The 14919-nt window shown below is 36.4% G+C and overlaps 1 protein-coding gene across 6 annotated transcripts in view; it reads left to right on the forward strand.

Moving 5' to 3' along the window:
• The window catches only part of NTNG1 (netrin G1), a 325003-nt gene that overhangs the window by 244513 nt on the left and 65571 nt on the right, over positions 1-14919 (forward strand). For 2 of the 6 annotated variants that reach the window (XM_059900638.1, XM_059900665.1), the window contains exon 5: positions 5199-5264. The exons of 3 other annotated variants lie outside the window; for them this stretch is intronic. In XM_059900638.1, coding sequence (XP_059756621.1) covers positions 5199-5264 — 66 coding nt within the window. Of the gene's footprint in view, positions 1-5198; positions 5265-7586; positions 7647-14919 lie in introns of all 6 variants that reach the window. One more of the 6 variants, XM_059900655.1, reaches the window with a different exon arrangement.

A 14919-nucleotide genomic window follows, 5' to 3' on the forward strand; every position in this document is an offset into this window, starting at 1 on the left:
CTCATACACTCCTGGAAGAAGGATGTTTAATGAAGGCTCACTAACATCCTCTCAGCAGTGGCTTTTCATATCCATGGTGGCACCCTGTTTCCCACTGTATTTTAGAACGAAAAACTTATGTAAAAATTAGTCTTTTTAGGAAACTTAAAGAGCCCTCATCCAACATCATCATTTTACAGACAAGGCAACTAAGGCTTAATTGAATCACCTAAGTCATCTGGTAGCCAAGGCAGGATTCTAGCTCAATGTCCAATTTCCAAACTAGGACCCTTTAGAATTCATCCACCTTTCTCATTTAATTAAATGACTAATGTATGAAACACTATAAAGTAGACTATTCTAGAAAAAAAGAAAAAACATGGGAAAGCATAGTCACAATTTACTTTGGTTTTAAAGGGTATCCACAAATTGAGTTGAAAGCTGCCGATGAATCATGCTAAGGGAGTGAATGTGCGATAGAGGACACTATTCTAAAACCCTAACTCTAAAACTTTCTTGATGTAAATAAATCTGCTTCAAGTTTCCTTTCAGCTTGATTCACTATGGTGTCAGCAATAGATTGTCAAGTTTAGCAATTCTAACCTAGTTCTCTCCAACTTACAGTGCAAGGAGTTTTCCTTGGGGCACAGAGGAGAAAAACTTTCTACCAAAGTCTAATTTTTATAACTAGAATCTCAGTTTTTCTGATTCATGATAAGGAGTTTCAAGTGCCACAACCAAATTGTCACATAACAGTTTTCTGAGTCTCTCCTTAATGGAAAAAAAAAAAAAATTCAGGCAAGATATATATATATCTGATTCATAGTCTAAACTGATGTGCTTCTAAACTGAAAGAAACTTGAAAATTAACATTTTATCATTAAATGTTAAAAATCAAATCTTTTCCACGGTATTCCAAAATAATTCCTATTGCTTTCTGAACAATAGTACTAATCAATGTAAGCCCTAGAACCAGATTATTCCCTAAATTAATTTGTATCTTAAGTGAGATTTTTACATATCCAAATCACTTGCTTTGGGAACAATTAAGATTTCACGAAATAGGGGGAGCACGTTATTACCTCTACTTCAATTCAGTAAGAACTCTTTATACTACAATAATATGTTTATTACAACAGCAACCACAAATAGAATAATAAGAGCTAACACGACATTGTAAATCAACTATACTTCAATAAAAAAAGAATAAGAACTGACATTTCTTAAATGCTCACTACCATGACAAGCAAATATTAACTCATTCATTCAGCCTTGACAACAACCAGTAGGTAGTGTCATTATCCCATTTTCCATATAAGAAAGCTTAGGCACTGAGAAGTGAAGGAACTTGTCCAAGTGGTAAAACTGGGATTTGAATCCAGTCCAAGCTCTATTTACACGCACCATATCTTAAATAAATTTCCCCTAAATAGATATTTCCTAGGCTTCCCATAGATGTAGTTTGAAATTTTAGCAATGACAATAGAGTAACAGCATAAGACGGGCATTTCAGATATTTTGTTTCTTTTTAAAGGGGGTGGTGGTTGAGTATGTAGTCTTGGTCTCCATATTCCTCAAGCCAAAGTCTTTGGAGATCATCAAGATGAGTTCAATCCATTTTCCCAGATGTATGGGACCAGGAGCCTTGAGAAGTAGGGATTTCCAAAAAAGGCTATTCTTGAAGGATTGGCCATCTATAGTCCCACTGGACACATATGATAATCCCTCCCCTTTCCTCAGTAATAATTTCTTAACTCCAGTTTGGGTTTCACTATGATAGTCAAAGGTCCACTGTTACAACGTGCAGCAATAACTTTCCCTCCACACAGGGGATTCTTAATCCCCTAAATCCCCTAGATTCTCCAAAGGGCATGTGCTTCATTCCAACAGACTTCATCCTTCTGTGAACTTTAGTGTGACACTGCTAGGCCAGGAAAGAACCATTGGAGTGATGGGATTTAATGGCTGAGAGAAACCATGGAGATCTTTTAGTCCAGCACCTTTATCTTACAGGTAAAGAAATTGAAGTCCAGGGAATTAATAGCCAGACAGCTACTCAACAGGACTGGGAACAGATCCCTTATCCTCTGATTCCAGGGACCCTTTGCCTTGCAACATACTACCACTCTGAGACCTTCATATGACCCAAAGATATTCCTTAGTTAATTCATTAAAGAATGAAATTAATAAATTCTGCAACAGTTCACCTAGAAGCAATACCAATACCTTTGACGTATTATAATATTTTTTTGTATTTGCAATTTCTGACTACTCGAAATAAGCGGCCACTGGCTAAAAGTTCTCAGAGGCTTCATGTTACGCAAAGACTTTTATTAGCATTGAATATGATAACACAGAATTTGTCCCAATTATACAACGAATATACCCTCCAATGTGTCTAATTTACTTCTGGGAATTAAACATTTGTTAGTAACTTTGACTGAATATTTATATGTGCCAGGATCTTCGAGTAACAAGAGTAGCCAGACAGTAACTGGCTAATTTTAAGTTGTTTTCTTACGTGGCCTTGCAATTATAAAGCAAAATAAAAATTAAAAAAATTAAAATGAGATATTAAATTTAAAATTGCATGACGACCAAATATTAAAACATGTAAGCACAGACAGTAACATGCTATAGAAGTTTAGGGTCCACAAATTTCAATATTTTTTTTTCAGGACATTTTTCCTCCCAAGGAAAAGACATCACGCCTAAAATTTTGTCCCACTAGAGATATGTATAGATTAGATTAGGATTTCCACGTGATGACTGCTGGTGGCTCTGAGTTTTAATTTTTCAGGAAGGTTAGGCATCCCACATAATGAAAATCATTTGGAAAAAAATGTCTAATTATATTCCCAAGCAAACACAAAAGCTACACTCTCCCATCCCCCAAGAAACTATCATAAGTACACAGTACAGAAGAAAATACCTTCCATGTAGGGATCAGATTGTAACTGAGGTGTCTATCTTGATAATTTCATACAGGTCAAGTAGTTAACAATTCAAAAGTAGAATGACCTACATTAATTTTTTATACATGTAGGAAGATCCTCAAAACGGAACCTCAGCATCCTAGGGAAAAATCATAAAAGAGTATACTAAAATATAGGCGTAAAATATTTATTACATTAGAATATGGAATAAAGCTTAATTTATAAAATTAATTTTCAAAGCTCACTTCTAACTTTTATTTAGTATAAAATTTTTGTCTTTACTTAAATTTTTTGGCAAAGCTTATTAACAAAATGATTAATTGTATTATTACTTTCATTTCATCAAGAAAGTCAAGCCACTGAATACTTAACATTAAGTTTACAAACATCACCCCACATATGACCTGTGTTTACCTCTCTTACGGAAAAAGATGGAGAGAACCATTTAAAAGAACTAAATTTTTCTTAATTTGATGCTAATAATATAAATAAATATATTTTCTATATAAAACTATAACAGTGGTTTGAAATCTCTTCTAAATAAACAATTTCTAGAGACTTCCCTGGTGGTCTAGTGGTTAAGACTTTGCTTTCCAATGCACAGGGTGCAGGTTTGATCCCTGATCGGGGAGCTAAGATCCCACATGCCTCGGGGCCAAAAAACCAAAACGTAGAACAGAAGCAATATTGTAACAAATTTAATGAAGTCTTTAAAAATGGTCCACATAAAAAAACCTTTAAAAAAAAAACCCCAATTTCTAGAAATCATTTGTTTTTCAAAAGTGATCATTGCAGTTCAAGTAGGCTTAACATTCAGTCAATAACTTGCATATTTTGCCTACATGTTACCAAATATCTATTTATTTAGTAACACCTGGATACAGATGTGGAAAATTGTTACATTCTTTATTCATTCATAAATTTTGATGGATACAGCAATATCAATATTAAGATTTCCTTTGCTTTTATGTGTATACACACACACACATACACACACAGAGTAACAGTAGTTCAGCTTTTCTAACAAATGTTAAAAAACCAAAGTTATAGTGAAAGTTCCATGTCTTGCAAGAATGTTATTCACTATAATCTAATTATGGAGGAAACAATCTGATAATACCTGTTTACAGTAGCCTAGCCACTTGATATCAATTACTCAGTTATTAGATATTTACTGAGGCCTTCTGGAAGGCTTTGCCCTTCCTCAAAGGGATTCAATCTAATTACAGAGACAAGAAATAGACATAAAATTTAAACTAGCAATATTGAAACTTACGCCTATCCACATATCAGTGAGAAATAAGGAGCACATAAGGTAATATGCTATAGGAGTTTAGAGGCAAGAACTCTCCTTGTGGACTTGGGTGGTCCCAAAGGACCACACTAAAGATATGGTTTTGAGTTGATCTCAGTGAATGGTAGATTTGAGTCATGAAATGACTGCTTTAATTGTCATGGCCTATGTACCTTAACAAAAATAGCTTTAAAGCACCCAATCTTAAAGCTGGCTCTTCTCCTGCTTTTCCAGAGTCATTTTTTTTTTAATACAGGTGAATCTAAGAAAGAAATAACATTAATTCTTAAATTAACAATGCTTATAATTGGATTGGAACCAATAACTTTAGAAATATATTTTGAGCTAGAAACATCATGAAAATATATATTAAAAAAAAGAAAATATATACACACCCATACATACAAACCTTAGATATGATCGGAAGCACCTTGGACTATTCTCCTTAAGCCAGAACCACCAGTCATCTTTCTCTTTCTTTCTCTGAGAAATCGCATAAATAAAAATAGGAAATAAATCCACTTCTTTGCAGAGATAATGGCTCACACTTAAAACATACCCTAAAGAATCTCTCCTGAAGACTAATGTAACAAGCTCGTATCTGTAAATATAAATTGCAGAGAATGGAATCCTCAAGTGAGAAATTATTTCTTTCCTGTTATCTTCTAGTTTCAGGCACCAGCTTCATATAACGATTTGAATTGCTGAAGTCCCTGTTTGGTTATTTGTAAGAACACTCTACTTTATTGCACAAGTTAATGTATATAGCTTTGTTAGGGAACAGGCTATATATTTAATGTCCATTCAATGTTTTGGGAATCATCAATTGCTTGCTCTTGTTTGGTGTGGGAGTATGTTTTGTTAAGTGCATCACAACCAAGTTAAAAAGCAGATGTGTGGTTTGTGTCTTTGTCCATACAGTTTTCTGTTTAGACCAAATGACATTATAGCTGAAAGTAACATACCCTGATTTTTCCCGGTGCATGCAGATCCTCCAAAGTTTAATAGGATATGGCCGAATATTTCTTCCCTTGAGGTTTCTAATCCAAAACAAGGTAGGAGCATGTAAAATTCCTACTGATGTAAAATCCCACATGTTTAGGGGGAAAATCCCATATTCTATTTTTTAGCACTAAATAAGAGCATTATCATAAATGCCATGTCTTTGAAAGAATCATAATTCAAATATTTTTTTCTAATATGAAGTGTCTCAGAAATATTATAGTAAAAGATGTAGAAAAAATTAGAAAGCATAAAAGTTATAAGCACTTTATCAAATTTACATTGAATGTCAGCCATCCCAAGAGAAGCCTAGAGTTTGGTTGCCATCACAGTGGGGAGTATAAATAATATATCATAAAAACTTGTGAGTGACACAGGTTTCCTTCCACTGTCTCACTTTTACTTTGCTTTGGTAAACTGGCTGTTACGTCAGTTGTATTGAGGGTCAGGGAAAATACATAAAGGCAGTATTGCAACCCCTAAAAGACCTGTTTTTGTTTTTTTTTTTTTTAAACTGTCGTTCCATATTGACTGACAGGAATTTGGATCTCTCTCTCTCTCTCTCCCCCTTCAACATCATAGTGTATTTTCTCTGCCGAGGCTTTCCCTCTTTTATCCTTTATAAATTACCAATAATTTCTGCCAGGATTAAGAACAACCTGTTTTCTCTCTGTCCTTAGAGCAGTAATTATTTTCTGACTTCTAACATAATAAATAAATAAATAAATAAATGAAAGAAACAGACAGCAGTGTGATTACACAGGAAGAAACAGAACCTTTAAAAACTGACCAATAAAATTCATAAGATTCAGTGTAATGTTAAAATTACATTAACGTCTAGCCTATAGATATACATAGACGTATATAAATAGTTTATATTGAAAGAAAGTTGTCTTCTTTTGCGTCTTTCCTTCTCACAAAAAAAAGGCACATCTTTGGCTTCCACCTTCCTTTGTTATATACAGGATGTTCCTTTTAAGCTCTAATGAATACAGATGGAGGAGGAAATGAGCAAAAGGAGGAACCAGGAAATAGCTGCTAAGCAAAACAAAATATATTAGCAATTTGTTGAGGAGTCAAATTGGAAGGGCTGCATTTTCAGTCCTTGATCAGAGTGATGAAATCAAGACTGTCCTAGATACATATATTACTAGCAAATAGAATTATCTTAATCATCCGCTCCAAATGAATTTTTTCAAGTTTCTGCATACATATGTGGAAGAAGAAATACAGATCAAGCTCAACCCATTAGTATAATTCTATGAGGATTGTGGGAAGGTTTAGTGGCTTTGTTCCTTGGCAAGTTCAATGAGAGCATCTTCAGTGAACTGTCACTCAGTATTTCCCATTGAATTTCATAGCTCAACAAATTATACAAGACAGGATCTAAGACTTAACACTTCTCCACAGTAAGTTTTGTGCTGAACAAGATTATGCATTGTTTAAAACCTGAAACAGACCCATTTAATTATGTTGCTATGTTTTCTGTGAGTGTCGCAAGACTAAAAGCTTTCAGAAATATCTTTAGTTAGTGCCAGTTGCACTTTTTTAGAATGTGGATAAAGAGTTCAAATAAATTTATTTGAGAAGCTCACAGTTGAATAAAGTGCTTGAACTTGACATTTTAGCTAAAGGTGCACTTTCTAGCAGAGGTCAGTTCTGTGCAAACATAATTTATCTGGTCAACATCTGCAAAGAACATCAGGCTCTATCTTGTTTTTTCTATTTTCACAAGCAACACTTCAGGAACAATTGGAAAAGAAAGGCAGGCAAACTTAGACAGAAATTCCTGCCATTAACAAACTGATATCATATAGGTAATAAATGTTGAGAAAAAGACTACATTTTTGAAAGGTGGACAGATTCGAGGTGACTCTGAGACTGAGATCCAGATTCCGCTGAATGGTTGACCATTGTGACTATCTGTCATGTCTAATCAATTCAGCAAAAATAATCTAACTGGTTTATATGTAGATGAGATTATGGTTACACAGAGAGAAAGACATGGTGAATTGAGGCAATGATATTGCTAAGTAACTCAACAACACAACTACTATTTTAAGAGAAGAACAGTAGGGGATCCTAATATCCATATTGTTATTGGAATAATCTCTGCATAACTGGATTCTTGATTTAAATGGTAATTCTTTTTGCCTCTGAAAATAAAACCTCTAAACTTTATTACTGACAAGGTCAAACCATTTTCAGCCAAATACAAGACTTCCTTTGTGATTGAAGCAAACTCCCAGAAACAACAAATACAAATATTCTCTTCATATAGGGCCACTTTTCAAGCGGGTTGATGATAAGTAATTACAATTTGAACGTTTCACTATTGTTTCTAATGTGCTGTTCATTCTTTTAAACCTATCCAGTTGCTCCCAAATTAGCTTTGTCAACAGTTTCTTCTGTTCAAGTTGCAAACCACAAGAGAGGTAGGAATTCTTGGATTCATACAGTGATTTCATGGTGTTATGTGTTGTGAAACATTACACTGTATGAATCTGGAATATCTGTGAAGTGTACCCATCAGCTTATTGGTGAGGCATGTTGACTGATAACGATCAATGCATCAAACAGTACTGAGAATGTCATCTGTAAGAGGAAAAAAAATGCTTCACTCAGAAATTTGACTGCTGCAAATTTAAAATGCTGCAATATTTGTTTTCTGAAAGATTAATGTGTGAATAAGAATTATAACACTTTAGGTTCCTGTTTGGAACATGAATGTTAGAGTATTAACATTGTCACTCATTTGCATTGAAAATAAGGAAACTCACTTACAGTGAGTTTCAAGGATGCTTTTCATGAGAACAGAATGGTAGGTTCATGTATGGTGCCCATTTGACAAATGAAACCTTGGAATTTCTACTTCCAAATATTGTTTGAAATGAATTTGAACAAATACCAGTGAAGAACTACACTGGGTTAAGCATTGATTATGACCCAAAAATAATAGTTACGTTACTTTCTTTAAATGAAAGTGAGCAGAATCTCATCTGTGACTCATGAATGGCCCATTCCAGCTAGCATCTGTCATTCACAGACTGAAGATTTTTCAGGAAACATAAAGACTTCTGTTTTTATTTCACCATTTTCCTTTAAATGTCCTATGTGACAGGTGTGTCTTGTTTTCCACCCTTGACTGTTGGGTATATGTCATGTTTTAGGGAGTTTTGGGGTTTTTTTTTCATGAAACACCTCTTACAAAGAAATATATTTATTAACAATACCTGAATTTGGTTTGACCCACTTGGTGAAAATGACCATAATAGCTTCCCTATTCCTTATTGAAAAGAGTCAAATCATTTTCCAGATTTTAACCAACTTGAATTGTTCCTTCTGTGTCATATAGAGAAAAGGAGGAAGCTGGTCAGAAGATGGAAAAGGGAAACCGATGATATTTAAACCATGTCTTAAACTTTCCTCACAATGTACTTTTACATATCAGACATTGGCAGTGCCCTTTTGAGGGGAATCCAAGTGGATTTGAAATTTGGGGAACGAAGTTCCTTAGGAACAGAGCAGCCACAAGTTCATAGGGTGCCAAGCCTATTTGGGCATGTGTGCATATAATAAGCTAGTCAGGGATGTCCCTCCTTATCTATGATATGCAAACCTACACAGAGAAACCAAAGAGGTGAAGGAGAAAGGAAGCATTAGGGACCTTATAGAGTCCATCTTTTTTCTGTCACATCAAGCACTGGATATACAAGAGGACTCTTGACCTGAAATTTGACCCTGTATCATTGAATCTCTAGTTTCTTGGGGTCACAGCACTAATGAGATCTGAACACATTTCCACAGGCAGGAAGAAGCCACCTAATGAAGTAGATTTATCATAGAATAATCCAGATTGTTATCAAATGATGTACATGGAAGGGCTTCAAAAGCTACCTAAGGTTGCAAGACAGAGTTGGGGGTGGGTAAGAATCAGGAAAATGCTGCAGCCACTTCATTCCCATCCCTGGGGGAGGCCCCTGGAGGCTTGTGACTTTGCTAATGTAGTGAAGGGAAAATACTTTATAAGAATTCTAATTCCTTCGCCTTCTGTCTATCTAAAGTCTTTTTTTCCAAATCCTTTCTTTTTGAGTGACTACAGTAAATTTCCACCAGCTCTGACTTTGAATAAACTTTCCTCATTTGGCCCCAACATAAATAAATAAACCTATCTGTGCCACATTCAGAGTACTTTATCTTATATTCCGTAACATATGTCATATTACGGTACATTGGTGACATAATAATGGAATTAGAGGCAACATGGGGAACAGTAAGAAAGAAGACACCAAGACATTTAACAAACACCCCCCTTCCTATTCTTAATATTCTTTTTCTTTCATTCTCTTTCTCTCCAACCTTTTGTTTTTCTATAACTCTTACCTCCCCAGGCCTTCCCCAACCAGTCTCAGTCAGAAAGTGTCTTTAAACCTTAGAAGAGGTTTGGATCTTTCCTGATCTAGAAAGACAACTTTGAACTCTCCTTCTTCTAAAATGCTACTCGCTTAACTAGCCAGTTCTTACGTACCATATTATCATAACTGCCTTATATGATGTCATATACATCAGATGGGGGATTTTGCTCCCCCAGGGAACTTTTGGTTGTCACAGCTTGGGAGTTGCTACTGCTTCTAGTGGGTAGAGGCCAGGAATGCTTCTGAATATCCTACAACATATGGGAAAACCACGGATTATTTGGCCTAAGATGTCAGTAGTGCTGAGGTTGAGAAACTCTGCACTGGACTCTTCAGGACTGGGCTTCATGGTCCAACATGGCTCGTTGATCTAGGGCTATGGTTTTCGCTTAGGACTGGGCCTCGTTCAAGTTGTCCCCTGGTATAAGGTGGTCCTCAATAAATATGCATTGCCAACGCATGCCATGCTTCACCATGAAAATGTGTTTTAGAGAACCCTGTTAGCTTGTTTACACAACAGTAATTAAAACTTGTCTGAAAAATAAAATATAGCCTACAGTGTGATTTGAGATTGCAAAAGTGTATAAAACCATAGCAATTTTTGGAAATCTCCTTTTTCCTACCTAAACTAATCTGCATAGACATATAGTCAATTTTCAGCTAAAATATTTAATAACTCAGTTATAGTGTGATGTATGGCTGTTGTTTTTCTCAACTCTTTAATATTTAGGATATAGCCAGACTCTCTTACAGAATTTGAATGGTGGAGGAATGAATTTAAACATAACTTTCCTCTGTGTCTTCCTCTGTTTCCCAAAGTAAGATGCCTCAGGATCATCACTGATTTGTTGACTCATTGATTCATTCATTCGACAACATGTTTTGAGTGCTTAGTATTTTGAGTTCTGTTTACATCTGTGGACAAAATGGACACAGTCTGCACACATGTCTTTACACTCAAAGTATAGGGGAGAATTTTTTTTTTTTAATTTAGTCTTCAGATACTCTAGGTTCTACAAAAAAATTAAACAGGATTAGTAAATGTGGGAGGGGGGATTAATGTGTTTGGGTCAGGAGCTGTTATTTCAGATAGAGTAGTCACAGCATTTTCTTTGAGCAGGACCTAAAAACAAAGTGAGGAAGCAAGTCATAGGGAAGTCTCGGGGAGGAGTAGACCAGACAGAGGTAACAGCAAATGCAAAGGCCCTGGGGAAGTGCTTGGCATGTTTGCAGAGCAACCTGAAAGTATTGTACAGCGATTGAGGAGGAGAGTGATAGCAATGAGCCCAGATCAATTGGGAATGAATGAATTCAAACTCTGCCTTTTATTCTGAATGAGGCAGGAAGCCATTAGGATTATGGGCAAAAGGATGTCATGACCTAATTTAAGTTTTAAAAGAGTCACTCTGACTGCTGTGTGGAGGAGACTGTCACAAGGATGGAAGGCAGGGAAGCAGTTTGAGGACAACAGCAATAATCCAAGTGCCCTTAACTAAAGATGAGATGGTGAGAGGTGGTGAGATTTAGAATGTATTTTAAACGTGTAGTCAAGAGGATCTGCTGATTGATTGGTTGGGGGCGTGGGTAGAGAGGGATGAGAAAAAGATTGGTGTCAAGAACAACTCCAGGAATTTTGACCTAAGCAATTGGAGGAATAGAGTTGTCATTTACTGAGACAGAGCCGGCTACCCATGTAAGTGGCAGGCTTGGGAAGGTAACCTATGAGCTCAGTTTTGAACATGTTAAAGTTGAGATATCTATTAACTGTCCAAATGGAGACATTAAGAAGGCAGTTGAATATTAGTCTGGATGAAATCTCACTAACTAACTGGGAAGTTGGTCCAGGCTGGAAATAACTATTTTGGAAAGGTCAGCATATTGATGGTTTATGTAGTCATGAGGTTGGGTAAAAAACCCTGGCTCTTAGTGAGCCTAAAGAGCCAAGAGGTCCAAGGGCTAAGCCCTGAGTCATTTGAGAAGATACAACAAAAAGCAAAAGAGAGGAAGAAGCAATGGTAGGTGGGGAAGGAGGTGAACCAAGAGAGAGTGGTGGCCCAGAAGCCTCCTGGTTCAGGAAGCGTTGCCAGAATGCCCTGAGGGCCTTATTGAAGTTTATGGTCATGAATTTAAAGTGAGACTTGTTTCAAAATAGTTGGAAAAAAACTCCAGCCACATTTAGCTTCTGGGGTGTAGGCATGGAGAAGTGGAGAGTTGGATTTAACCAGGATCAGATTTTCCCAGGAGACTGTAATTGGGGGCAGGGGGTTGAGGGTGAGGGAGATGAGAGCATATAAAAGGAAATGATTGTAAGAATGGACCATGAACTCTATATTTTGTAAAAAGGGAAAGGAGGAAATGGTAGGTCAGTGAATTAGAGGATCAAAGAATTATTGAACTATTAATATCATCCCTTCAGGATCTTAATAAGATAGTGCAGCTCTAACTCTATCATTAATGATCATTCATGGATTCTGGGCCTATGTGGAAAGAACAGTTCCTAAAGAGTGGGAAATTAACAGAAAACTGAAAAATAATACAGCAGTCTAATAATTACATCTGAAATGTCTTGCATTTATATAGTGCTCTCATGTGTTTCAAATCACTTTCAAAGATCTTTTTATCATTTTATATTCTCAAATACACCATGGTCAGAGAAGACAGCTTTATCAAAGTCTCAGAAGAGTCTTAGAAGTTTTAAAGGAATAAAGTTACTATTAGCTCATTTCTTAGTTTATAAGACATTTAAAGTATCCACTTATCTTCTGGAAGAAGTTTGTGATATCGAGTGTTTAGCTGTGTATGGTTTTGTATATAATTATTTATAGAATTTACATTATTTAACTCTCCTATCAAAATTAATAAATTGATTTTCAAACAAAACCCAGAAACAAATAGTGAATGTCACAGAAATGCATACTATTCATTAAATTCAAAGAATAGTAGGTAACAGTGTCTACAGAGATTCATGAATTGGGTCTTGATTGAACTTGGATGTCTACAGACACGTTTTTTGGTGAGTAAAGCTTTGTCAGATGAAGCCCAGCATTGGGTAGATCTTATCCACAAAGGAACCATTCAATACTTCCAATAGTATTGGCTATTGGGTAGATCTTATCCACAAAGGAACCATGTTATGAAACTTCTCCAGCCCTGTTCTCTCCCATTTCCCAATGTCATGTCTTTGCACACTCTATTCCTTTCACTGGAAATGCTCATTTCCTCCTTTTTTTTTTTTTTTTTTTTTTGTTAAATAAACCTCACTGGCCCTCATGGAAGATTTAGTTTTAACTTAGTTTTTCCTAATTCTCCTCAAGTGAAATGAATTTCTCCTTATATCACTTTGTGTCTCTGTTTGTTTGTTTTTGTTTTTGTTTTTGATTTTAAGCACGTCCTCTTTTTTTTCTAGTTATCTGAGCACATGTTTGTCTTACCCACTAAACAAGCTTCTTGACAACAAGGACTTACTTCTATGTGGTTCTGAAAAGTTCCTAGGATGAATTTATGCACATAAAAGATTCTTTTGAAAAAATCTGGATTAATTATATTAGGTACACCAAGAACCAATCTAGGATGGAGTTATGTGAAGAACAGTAACCACTTAGGGGCCTCTTCTAGAGAGGGAGAGCCTGAGGACAGGGTGTGTGTGCCCATGCCTCCGGAATTCCAGGAAGCTCTGAAGAAGTCCTTGGGAAGCAATTAGATTTGGGACATGGGTCTCCTCCCTGCAAGTACTACTCTGAGGTGGCTCCAGGCCAGAAAGATTCTCCCTGTTCCAAACCCTCAACTAAGAAAGGTTGGAGAGGCCCTTTAGGTTTCCTAGGGAGTCAGAAATGCCAGTTTAAACAAGGTTGAACTCAGGGAGATAGAATGTATGGGGGTGAAATGCTTGTTTTCTAAGAGAATTTAATTTGGTGATATGTAATTCTATTATTTTTCTTGTTGCTATTATTATTATTAATTCGGCATGCCTTAACTACAAAATTTTTGCAGGATTTTCTTACCCCATCTCCCATATGGCCTCCTTCTCCCAGAACTCTCCTTCTCCCGCTGGTTCCTCTGACTCCCCACTCCCACTCCCCACCGCTAGCACACATGCACACCGTGACAAAGCTAGCCTCCTGTAAAGGAAGGGGCTTGCCTTCAGGAACCTCCCATTCTTCTTGCCTTTCTTTTAAGCATCTGGAGTCTCCAAGGTGCTAACCCTATTCCTGGGTGTCTTCCACTCTTCACCGTTTCCAGTGTCCTCCTCTGCTTCTATCCAAATTTGATTTCATTCTGTTGGGACCTTGACCTCAGCTCTCTACTGTAGTAACTGGCTCTCATACGAATGAATCCACACTGTTCTGATGAGTGTCAGTATGTTAATTTATTGGGTTAGCCAAAAAGTTCGTTTGGGTTTTTCTGTAACATCTTATAGAAAAACCCAAATGAACTTTTTGGCCAACCCGATAGAAAAAAAAAAAAAAAAGATAATCACCCTTCCTTATTAATTTTGACAACACTTACTCATTTTTACTCTGGTCATCAAATGCAATACTTCCAAAATTTTAATCTAGGCCAAAAGAGTAACTCAGTACCTCACATAGTGCCTGACACATAGACCAACTGAATATATTATTTATTGAGTGAATGAATAAATGAGCTCAAATAGTGACTGTGTTTGGCTTCCTGGTGGGATAAAATAAAAGCCAGACATTAATGAGAGGGATATTTTTAGGCAAACAAGGTTTGCAGTTTCATAATTGACCTCCCTTATAAATGTGAGCTAGGCCTGCCCCCATATTTGAGGAGACGAAACAGATTCCCCACCTAGTTACTTCTCACACGTTTTTTTCTGTCTGATTCAGTAGCTATTGCACCAATAGAGGCTTTGTTTTTACTTCTTTTAGAAAGGTTGAATTAGATTAATGACTTGCTTTGGTTGAGGTGCAAAAGAGAGACGATCTAGTCACTCTCCACCCTTCCCTACGTCTCCTCGTCTAGTTCTTATCACCATCACCCCTAAGCCTCAGAGGCACCTCCAACATTTGGGGGAGACAAAGGAAAAGCAATCTGAGGGTACAGTAGCTGCCTGACTCTTCTTTTGTAGCAGACTTAGCTTGAAACTTGCAAGAAAAGGAAATCTTAAGAGTACTTTTTTCATACCAATCATCTTCCTGTTTTTTGTAGTCTCTCTCACACATAAGCAAACATGCAGATTTGGCCTGATGAAAGGCTTACAGAAGTCATCTTCTCCTCTTACCATTTGGAAAAAACAAAAATAAAGAGTTGTTTAGTTGTCTAGATCCCTATT

The sequence above is a fragment of the Balaenoptera ricei genome, chromosome 1 (assembly GCF_028023285.1).
Source record: "Balaenoptera ricei isolate mBalRic1 chromosome 1, mBalRic1.hap2, whole genome shotgun sequence".
In the NCBI taxonomy this organism is placed as follows: Eukaryota; Metazoa; Chordata; class Mammalia; order Artiodactyla; family Balaenopteridae; genus Balaenoptera; species Balaenoptera ricei.